Source organism: Pangasianodon hypophthalmus, chromosome 12 (genome assembly GCF_027358585.1).
Source record: "Pangasianodon hypophthalmus isolate fPanHyp1 chromosome 12, fPanHyp1.pri, whole genome shotgun sequence".
NCBI classification, from domain to species: Eukaryota; Metazoa; Chordata; class Actinopteri; order Siluriformes; family Pangasiidae; genus Pangasianodon; species Pangasianodon hypophthalmus.
This window is the reverse complement of record NC_069721.1, coordinates 13,198,546-13,210,029: the sequence shown is the minus strand read 5'-3', so window position 1 is coordinate 13,210,029 and position 11,484 is coordinate 13,198,546. Positions and strand designations below refer to the sequence as shown.

Sequence of the window (11,484 nt, the reverse complement as noted above, 5' to 3'; positions counted from 1 at the left end):
ACATATTGGATACACAGTTTGATGGCCTTGATGGTCTTGAATCAAATATCTGATAATAACCCAACTTAAATCAAACAAATACTCAAAGTGCTGATGCACAAAATCGATCACATTGTGAAATAATTTTATCAGCATGGTGAGATATTAGAGGCTGAATACATGTGTATTTGTCACACAGTATGGGGAAATGCAGGATTCAAAAACAGGTGTAGGGTTACAGAGAGCCATATGACTGTAACTGTTAGCTAACAGCAGAATGGGTAAAGCCCCATGCGTCACGTTTAATTACATTCTAATGCACAGTTTTGTTGTATTATATGCTGCTCAGTGTATGAATGGATCGTACAAACACTGTCATTATTAAGTTCAAGTTATTGCACTTTTTATAATGTTGAATGTTTAATCAGTGGAAAATGAAAAGCTAAGACACATATTCATACAATGCTTATTTTTTTGTATCATAAAATATATTATATCAAGACAAACTATATGCAAATGAACACACCGCCCCCTCATATATAGCTATAAAAAGCCTGTCTGTGAAGTTCATACATATGATAACCATCACTGTAAGGCCTGTTCCACTAAAACACATGCAATAAACCTAGACATTTGAAGACAAGAGTTAAACAAAAACAATTATAGTACATGCCACTTTGTCAAATTTTTTTTTTTTTGTAAATTACAAAAAATATCCAAAATTCTCCTAAATTAAACAGAAAAACTCACCACCTTTCAAATCTCTTTGTGAGAGAAGGTAAGAAGATCAGCAGAATATCAGCATTTTTAAACAGCACTGTATAGTGTATCAGATATACAGTATGTGCTGTGACAGACAATCCATTTAACAACCAAACCCATTATCCCCTGAAATAAAGCTCATGTGGTGGTTAGATTGGAGTTTAGATTATAGTGCACATTCTGTCTTGTTTACAGACAGAAATGAGCAGCAGAGCTTAGAGTGAAAAAAATATACTTCCAGTGCCTGTCAGCTGTTTCACATCTTGTAATGTGGTTATTATTATTATTATTATAATACTCTACATGGCCAAAAGTATGTGGACACCTGACCATCATACCCATATGTGCTTGCTGAACATTATATTTCAAAGTTGGTTATAGTATTTTTGAGTAAATTCTCAGTCTGTAATGTTAGCTATGATAATTAAAAAAAAAAAACATGAGTACAAATTCAGCTGCTCCATTCAGCTCCCAGTAACCATCACCGCACAAAAGGGGCAATGAGAAAATTGTTTCCATCTTCGTGTCTCTTACATTTGCATTTTATCATTTAGCAGACACAAACAGAATAAACTACAAAAAATGCAAACAGTTGAAAATGTAGCAATATTAAGCATCTTGTGAATCTGCAAGGATTTTTGACCTGAAAAACAGCAGACTAAAACTAATTTGTACTTTTTGAGTGCTTTTTTTTTTGACAAAAATGTTATTTTCAGAACCTAGGTAATAATAATAATAATAATTCAAAATAATATTCTAAGGAAACAATTATATTAGAATATTAAAAAAGTTTAAGTAGTAATCTAAAAACAATAACAAAAAGGACACCACTGCAAGGAGGACAGTGAGGAGGAGGGAGATGGTGAGAGCTGTAGGGAGTAAGAGGAAAGGAGACAGTCATAGCATAGTCTGGCAGAAGGAATTCAAGAGATTAGTGGATTCGTGCTCACAGTGCTGAAAAAAGTAAAGAACATGCCGAATTCAGCCCATCAGATCAGATCTTTGTGTGTGGTGGTTTTACCCAACAAGATGCAACTCAACATTGCTGTTGGGGTAAGTTAATGCTTTGACATATTAAGTAGCATGTTAATATGTTAAATATATGTGTCTAGCTATGAGGTATATGCTGTATTGTTTTGAGCTGGCATATCAGGTCCTGTTTGACTTTTATATAGCTAGGAAATACACAGAAGCTTATTCATAGAAAGGCCTTTGCGCTTTGGCTGACAAATCCCCTCATGGCGTGTGTGTGTGCGTGTGTGTGTGTGTGTGTGTGCGTGTGTGTGTGTGTGTGTGCGTGTGTGTGTGTGTGTGTGTGTGTGTGGGCATGAAAATGTTTGTACTTTAGTTAAAGTGTAGGGGACAAGAGATAATCAGCCAACTCTCTCAACTACTCGGTATTACAGATCTGCAACTTTTCGGCCTGTGTTTGGAAAAGGGTAAGTTGGTGTATGAACATGTGAGTGTGTATGTATGTGTGAGTAGGTGGGGGATTTTACCGCTGAGTAAGTTTTTTTTTTTTTTTTACAGTGGAGTGTGCGTGAGACAGTTGCGCTTCACTCTGTTGTTATGCAAAGATTGATCACATTCTAGTGTACACTCTAAACCATTTTTAATAATTTAAAAAATATTCTATAATTTCTAGTGCACTGGCTCATTGTGTATGTTAAAATTAATTTGGCTTAGATAATGACCACCTATTCCTCGACCTGGAGAAGAAACTAACCACATACTTCCCTAAAATACGCAAGCAGACAACACTGCCGGTAATGCCAATGCCATGACTAAAGTACATCAAAACATTCTATAAAATAACAGGACTTTCTGTTATGTCACAATAACATGTACACATTTCTTTGTTTTAACAGGACAGGCTGGTTCTTTATCTAAGAGTTCAGTACTACATAAGAAATGGTCGGCAAATTGTGTACGTGAAAATGAGCATTTTTTATCATAGCATAAGTACAGTAGTTTAACATTACATTGGGTTTCTATATTAAAGTTGTTTTTCTTTCTGTTCCCCATTTGTTTACTCCTTTATCTGACTTCAGAGACAAGAAGGTCTGCAGTCTGTACTGTGCTGACCTGAAAAACAGAGTTTTGAGCTCTCAGTGTTATGGGCAGGAAGGTGTGTACTTCCAGCTGGCTGCATACGCCTTACAGGCAGACTTGGGCGACTGGAAAGAGGGAGTGGAACCTTACTTCACTCCCCAGGACTATTTTCCTCCTTGGGTGGGCCATTATGTAGTGGAATATGTTTTATTAAAATCATCTCGAAAGTCTGAAATAGTGTTCCAGAGAATATTAGTTATGCATAGTTGTTTTTAAATCCAGCTTAAAAAGTACTTGTTTAGCCTAGACTATTTATATTTATTGGGTCTTTCATTTTTAAGTTTTTTTTTTCATGATTTATAGTGATTTATGATTGCTTTGCAGAACACCCGGTAGCATTGCCACTTCACAGCTCCAGGGTTCCTGGTTCAAACCTCGGGTGAGGTCGGGTTATAGTCTGGGGAGAGTTTCTTGTGTTCTCACCATGAGGAAACAATGTGCTGTCTTGTGGGGTTCCTCTGGGTTTTCCAGTTTCTGGACTTGCTACACTAAAATACCCCATGTGCGCGGATAAATTTAGTCAACAGGAAAAAAATGACTTAATTTCCCCACCAATGTAAGGTTGCTCAGTTAGGTTGATCAGTCGAGTGTAGAGACGACAAGACTCCGGTTAGAAAATTACCATGAGCGACTTTTACCTCAGGTGAGCAGACCAAGACTGATGTGGATGATGTGATAATCAAGATGATAATCAGCAGGTCCTATTGTAATCATAATTATTTGAAATGTGGCAGTAATGTTGTTTTTCCATTAGTTCATTTGCTAGAAATGTAGAGGAAGAGGGGTGTCTTCTAAAATGCTAGAACATCTGGTTGAGATATGTGCAAAAGAGAAACGTTTTTCAGTTCAGGAAAACATGTTGTCTATAAAGTAGAAAAGGTGCAAATTGGACCATATGAAAGGTTTTCACAGGCCACCGCACAAACACATATGTAAAATTCTCTGGAATATTACATTATGTTTTGTTAGAAACAGAATGTTTTGGTCCTTCATTAAGATCTAATTCTAAAACTGTACTTTTAATTATAATTATTTATTACTAGATTTTGAAAAGGCGTGGATGTGACTATGTAGTGCAGCACACTCCAGACCTGCACAGAGAGCTGAGGGGAATGTCTGCACATGATGCTTCTCTACTCTTCATCGAGGAGGCCTGTAGCCTGAACGATGTGCCTCTCACATTTTACAGCATGAGCAAGGTCAGGGCCCAAACCTGAGGGAGCGAACAGAAAACACATTCGGTTAAACTGATTTCTTCCATCTCAGAAACATATCTGTCTTCTTTTATAGGGTAAAAAGGAAAAGAGAGCGAGTATGCTGCTGGGTCTGGCTTTGACAGGACTGCACATATATGACATAGAGGTACACCTATTCTCTACACAGCATGAGTACTTGTAAAAACACATGTGCAATCATACTGGAGTTTGCATGTTGAGGTCAGAGTATGAATCACCGACCTTCCTTTGCCCGCAGACAACCAGTGGAGAACATCAGCTTTTGTATGAATTTGCCTGGTCAAGCATAGATTGTCTTAAATTTCAGGTAATTTAATTTTTTTTTCTACATAAGACTAGATTTATCTGTTGGGTCAAAACACAAACTTTAACCTTTTTTGTTAGAATTTGAAAGTCTGGCTGTCTCAGATGGACATAGTTGTGTCATCATGAGAGGACTCAGAGACAATTAAAAAAAAAAAAGTGCATTTTAGGTGCTACTAAGGAACTAATCTCAGATGAAATATGGAGGTCATGTCATTGGCTGTGGATGAAGCTACTGGTAGCACAGACATTGTGCAACTTTGTTCATTTGTTACTTATTTATTTTTCTTAGAGGCTTTTCAGGAATTAACATACAGCATATAGTATGCTTTAGTTAAAAAAAAACAAACAAACGTAATTTAGGTGCATTAAATACATACATTCATAGTATACAGAAGTTTAATATTTTATATACTATACTATATACCTACCATTTTTGCATCATCTTCCCTCAAATTCTTATATATGAGAGGGAGAAGCACACTTTGTGTGTTGTGGGTTAGGCTTGTATGCCAGTTTTGTATGTAACACACAAGGATTTTTGTGCAGAATGCAGCCTAAAGCCCCCTAAAAACAGGAGCAGAGAACTTGCTGACTGCTACTCCTAAGTTCTGAATGAAAATTACTAGTTTGCAGAAAGATTTTAGCTAAAAACTACTTAAATAAATTTTTTTTAATAAAAATACTTTTTTTGATTCACAAAAAAATTATACATGGGCATTAACTTCACTGTTTACATTTATCTTATCTTATCTTAAACTAATTTAAACCATATTTATATATATATTTTATATATATATATATATATATATATATATATATATATTTTTTTTTTTCTTTTCTTTTTTTATCTTTTGTGTCCAAACCTTTGACTGGTGGTGTTTATACTTTAAACCTGATACACAGTTTGGTGTTAACAGGGCCGAAGGTTTGAGATTAGGGCAGATGCTCTGGCTGGGGAAAATCTGGTGATGTACACGCAGTCAGTGATGCACTCCCAACACCTGCTGAAGCACATAAGCACCAGTCATCGCATGCACCTAAACACAAAACACTCAATCAAACATCTGCAACGAGGAGGTTAATGCCAACACAACTGCCTATACTCTTTATGTCATAGCTACTATGTAATCTGGTGTAATATTTTTTCTGTAAATGTTCCACCATTTTGTGTTTTTATCAACTTTTCCCCTTCACATCTGAGCTTCATTGTGCTACCATACAGACAACACTGATTATTCCTCAATAGTAGGACTACACTGGAAATCCACACTGTCGCCACTGATTTAAGCCTTCCCATTTTACTGACCAGCTTACAAAATATTTTATGTAGTATGGTATTACACCTTTGACAATGGATTATAGATTAAACTGTGACACACTTCATTTTCCTTGTACAGAGAGAAGACAGCAAAGGGAGGTGTATATCAGGGACAGTACTGATCCAGACTCAGAGGATAGTGAGGATGAGCTTCCACCCATGAAGTCTTACCTGGACAAGGCCCGGCAACACCATGCTGACACCATGGCGACTATCTCAGTAGCAAATGCCAGAGATACAGCTTGGGGAATTTCTAGAAAAGGACAAAGGAAAACAGGTCAGCCATTTTACATGATGTCAATGCAGAAATGAAGAAGTGCTGTGCATTCTGATTTACAGGAAAACATGTTGAGTCTTACCTATTTATGAGCTTTGTGGTTAATTGTTGCCCCTCTTCTCTTTTGTCCTGGGTGAATGCTCATGTTTACTTCAACACATAGTTATCAAATGACAGCAAAAATGAAAGTAAAATGGAATATGGGACATTTACAGAAACTGAAAATAAATTGAGAATAAAAATAACATTTGTGCTCTTTATGTTTTCACATCAGAGTTTCATTGTGAGCAAAGCATTCTGTTTATTCTAACAATATTAGACTCTTTCTTAGGGATGTCTTTCTTAGGGGTTTTCATTGATTTCATTAATAACGTAATTAAATATTTTTGTTGTTTTGTGTTTTTGTTATATGAAAATTAATAGTAATGTACCATAAAGGGTTAAATAAGTGCTGTTCTTTTGGTCCCCAATTAATCTGACAGACTTAGGTGACTTAGATGAGATTGAGCTGTGTGTTGATGAGCCAGAGGAGATGTTTGTTGATGACCCTGAAGAGATCATACGATTGATGGAACTCCTTGAGGGTGTGTCTGTAGATGGGCCTCCATTAGTGACTGTGTCTCAATGGATAGGTGAGAGGCCAAAATCTGCCATAGTACCATGCTAGAGTAGTAATAGGTCTAGAATGATTGGCACATTAATGATATCAGCAAAGCTAAGGTAAGATGTGCTCTAGTGTATATATTTTACCTAAAATCTATTTCTTTTTTCTAGATTTTACAATGGAGATGAAACAGGTAAGTATTAAATGTATTTATCATGACATACACATGCAACCCCCTACATTTATTTGAATCTGAGTATATATTTATGAGAATTGCATGTTTAAATATCTTCCAAATTGTAATGAAAATATGAAGATGTTTAACTGTAAAAAGGCTGGACAACTGGATCTCTTAAGGAAGCTAGGGTTTCAGAAAAACAGGAAATCCTTACCTGTTTCATTTAGTTTTAGTATGCCATGGATTGCTCTTAAACAATATTCCACAACATTTAGAAGAACTGTATTGCAGTGTGTAGTAGAGGCCAGTTCTTTGCCTGTATTTGAGTTCTAAACCAAATTTGTCATATCCTTCCCAGATTTATTCACAGGCTCTAATGAATTGCCAATTAACTCACGTCTTCTGTAGGTTTTAAGGTGGAGAGCTTGCAGCCTTTCTTTGGACCAGTGCAGGGAGAGTGTAGAGAACCTTTATGTCTCACACTCTGTCAACTCTCCTGAGGAACATGTTGACATATAAGCATGGACAAGAAGACATTATATTTTAATTAGCTAACAAAAAGTGATTAAATCTGTAAATGTTAATGTACACACTAAGAGATAAATGCACAAATGTCTACATGTACAAATACATGCACCCTTGCACTTCCTGTGTTTTTGTTTCACCCCAACCCTCTTTCTCTCTGTATCTCTTGCTCTCTCTCTTGCTCTCTCTCTCTCACTATCTCTCACCTACACAAAATTAAAAATTCAAGAAATCCCCCCACCATTTATACACTCACCATTGTCTCTTTTGCCATTTTCACTGGAATAAATATGTAAAGAATGATGATTTTGCAATCCATTGTCACTGGGCCAAATTGGCTAAACATGTCTTGGAAGTGAGCATCTGATATTTACAAAACTTGAATTGTTATGAATTTTATTTTTACTTTTAACACATGGGAAGAAGTGCAAAGCATCATAGCTCCAGGAATTTCCTCTGGGTTCTCCACTTTCCTTTCACCACACAAAAACAAACCAAGCCTGTAGGTAGCTTCTATTTTTGGTCCTAAAATCTGACTGGCTGAGCTGTGTTTGAAGCTGTATGTCAAGATCCTTGATATATGCATCATAGTAATTTAATTCTGAACTAATGCTCCAGGTTTTAAACAAAACAAAACAAATAAAATTACACTTATGCCATTCTTCTGTTCATAGTATACCTAAATCTTTACCTGTTATGTTGATTAGTAACCAAAGCTAACATACTATATTGCATGGCAGAAGTGATTATTATAGTGAATATATTAAAAGTATTTAGGGAACACTGTATTTTATCATCTTGTCACCATTATGTAAAAGTAATATATAAACAAGGATGGGCATTACAGGGAGTTTATTATGGTTAAGCTGTTTTAGCCTCTCTGCTTTGTGTCCTTCCTAACAACACACTCACCCATGTTAAAATTATTGTAACACATGCCCTCTTGTGGCTTATTGCATTCTCTAAAAATCATGGTTGTGTACATAATTATTTAATGGAGCTCTGGAGAATTTGCCAAAATGTGGCACAATTTACCTGACTTCACATTGTTTTTGCACTATATTCATCACAGCCAGTGAAACTACACAGATGTTTGTTCCTCTTTTTGGCAACACGATTACAGCATTACCAGTAACTTAGACTTCAAAGCCACAAACTGCATTCTAAAGTTCAGTATAGTTCACTAAAATTCACTTGGGATGGGTGTATTGATACTGAAGTATCGAAACATGTGATACTGATGTTTCTTTCTTTCTTTCTTTTTAAATGATACTTACGTTATCATAATACTGAAACTGTTCTATAAACCAGATTGTGAAACACACACGCACACACACACACACACACACGCTCACACACACACACACGCCGAGTCTCAAAAGACTTGTATTGGTATTGGTATTTAAAAATAAGCAACACGTGTATTGGGTAGTAGGTGGGGCATTCAAAAATGCACTAAATAATGACATCAAGGGGAACTTTTTTTCTGTTATTTGCTGGATCTGCAACTTACTTATTTGCACTCATCCCATGCTCAGCCATGGTAAGTTTATGTATGATCTTTAAACTGCCACTTTATTAATTATTCAAATTACTATTATTATGGTTTTCAGAAATCTGCTTAAATATATTGTCAGTACATGATATACTGTATATGTGTGTGTGTGTATATATATATATATATATATATATATATATATATATATATATATATATATATATATATATATACATACATATAAATATATATTGTGGGCTGATATATTCAGTAGTTTGTGAAATACTCATGTCATGTTAGCTGTGTAGGAATGTATGATCAGGACTTTAAATGCCAACACATACAGTATAAGTACATTTGCAGTGGATTTCCCAAAATGAATATACTGACAGCATAAAAGATCTCTTAATATTGCAGAAGCAGAAAATGTTCCTCATGGTGCTGTGTATCTTACTTTGTACTGGCAGTATTCTCCAACAAGGTAAACATTTACCTGCATAAATCAAGTTTATTAAAGCATATTATGGGATCTTTGAACTACTGCAAGTAATCCTACAGTAAAATTGTCTTGTTTTCTACTATGACTTGCAGTGTTGTGGTACTGGAGTTTGGTCTTGAGACCACAAATCAGTAGTCTTGTTCTTGTCATAAACTTGGGTGAAATTTTACTTGGTCTTGTCTCGGTCTCAAAATATTTTTCTAACACCACCCAAGAAAACAATATCATTTTTTTGAACATGTGCTTTGTGATGTTCTCATTACAGTACAAAATGTAAATGTTTATCTCTGTATGTGGAGTTATAGAATGCCTATAAATCTCAAGTGACTATGTTTCAAAATACTTCAACTTCTTATGTTTAAAATAATATAGCACAAGTACTTGTAATGCAGACATGCATTTGGGCTCAGAAAGGTCTCACAAAATGAACTGCAGTATTTAATGCACTTTATGTGTGCTTAAATTTAAAAAATGTGCTTTGATTTGCAAATCTTTACATGTGCTATTGCATTTCTTTAAAGAATATGAATCTTTTGTATAATTCCAAAATCCCTAACTCCACTGCAGTGATACAGAATAGGATTACACTGCAGCATGGGCCACTGTTAACATGTCCTATGTCCTGTGTACTTATTTGTACAAAATGATCATACCAAAGTAGATTCTTTTAGTTAATTCAAGAGAAATTTCATGTCAGGTTAGGTCTTGGTCTTGACTTGGTCTCAGCTAACGTGGTCTTAAGCCCAACACTAATGATTTGATTTATATATGAAATATGTACTGGCTATTTAACATATCAGTAGATTTTTTTTCCTTCTATATTTTTTTTCCTTCTGTCTTAAATTGTATTTGGCCTCATGTCCCCCCTCCCCAGAAAGCTGCAAGTACAAAGTGGCAATTCTACAAGAGAAAAATATCTCCTGCTTTAGTAAAATGAAGCAAACAACACCATGTGATCAGGAGCATCCCAACTGCATAACTGAAAAAAGGAATGGACTGATGTGCATCAAATGGTTTGATGCTGATCTGACATGCGTAGATAATGATCTTAATAGGGTCCCAATTGGTAGGTAGCCTGTCACAAACATTCAAACTATCTATACATTTTGTAACTGTTTCTATTCTTAGAATATGAAAAGAAAACCCTTCTATGGCAAAAAAAATACATTATTAATATGAATTTTACACTTCACAGAGAAGCAAACATGCGCCAAAGATCAAGAAAGTGAGTTAAATCTAGTTTTGATTGATTCTTCTTAGCCAATGCATGGTCATTTAATGACTATTAATGGTAAATTGCATTTTAGGTTTAGGCTGCACAAGAGAGTTTCCAAACATCCCTGCTACCACATCAGTAGTGAACAAGGCATCAGCTGTGACCATATTTTGTGGAGGTATGGTAGTCACTGTTCAGTTGCAATTATTTCTTGACTAAACCCACATTTAGGCTTCACAATAATTCCTTTGTGCTTTCTTTCAGGTTGCTCTATTCTACTGCTAGTGGTAATCATTGCTTTTTGACTAATGCAAGCTGTTTCCTCTCTGGTACACACCCAACACCAGAGAGTCTCCAGCAAACCACCTCTCAAGCTACTCACACACTATCCTTTTTGAAATGTGGGAGCAGACTACAAATGTATTCCAAATGCATTTGCAAATGCATTTTTTTAAAATTTATATGAAAATAGTAGTAACACTGCTGAAACCTTTTAATGTAGTATCTTGTGGGGCATCTTGCTTCCAATGGACTGAAATATTTTTAATTTCATTTTAATTACATTGTCATTAACAAGTGGCAGCGCCCTCCATGTCTATTACAAAGAACTATGGAAAATATCACTTTAGAAGTGAAAAGGTTAAACCACAACAGTTGCCAGGCACAGTGATGAGAAGTTGCTCTTCATATAGTAACTTCTGTACTTATATGTATTTTTATGCACAGTTTCATACAACTGTGATTTTCATTCATCAAGGCACATTCAAAAAATGCTGTTGTCACAAAATCAACAATGCAGCATGCATGATAAATAAATACACATATTCAGTGACCAAAACCATGTCTCATACTAAAATAAATGAAAAATAGTGTATGTAAAAGAAAGAAAAAATGAATTAATATCATTATTGAATTTGATACAAAGGCATAGAATACTAGTGGATGTACACCCATGAATACACTTATGTCATAGGT

At 35.3% G+C, this 11,484-nt stretch overlaps 1 protein-coding gene across 2 annotated transcripts; it reads left to right on the top strand.

The window, feature by feature from the left end:
- Positions 1 to 1,605: 1,605 nt before the first annotated feature.
- Positions 1,606 to 7,599, top strand: LOC113527391 (FERM domain-containing protein 6). 2 transcript variants are annotated; one of them, XM_026915164.3, is made up of 13 exons: positions 1,612 to 1,794; positions 2,090 to 2,180; positions 2,428 to 2,507; positions 2,610 to 2,668; positions 2,793 to 2,973; positions 3,897 to 4,052; positions 4,144 to 4,215; positions 4,327 to 4,395; positions 5,312 to 5,471; positions 5,792 to 5,989; positions 6,472 to 6,621; positions 6,764 to 6,786; positions 7,180 to 7,599. In XM_026915164.3, exons 1-13 carry the CDS (start codon positions 1,714 to 1,716, stop codon positions 7,288 to 7,290), a joined length of 1,431 nt encoding a protein of 476 aa, XP_026770965.3. In that variant the 5' UTR covers positions 1,612 to 1,713; the 3' UTR covers positions 7,291 to 7,599. The 2 variants fall into 2 exon arrangements, with proteins under 2 accessions (XP_026770966.3, XP_026770965.3); XM_026915165.3 differs by lacking the exon at positions 6,472 to 6,621 and having other exon boundaries at positions 1,606 to 1,794.
- The last annotated feature ends 3,885 nt before the right edge of the window (positions 7,600 to 11,484 follow it).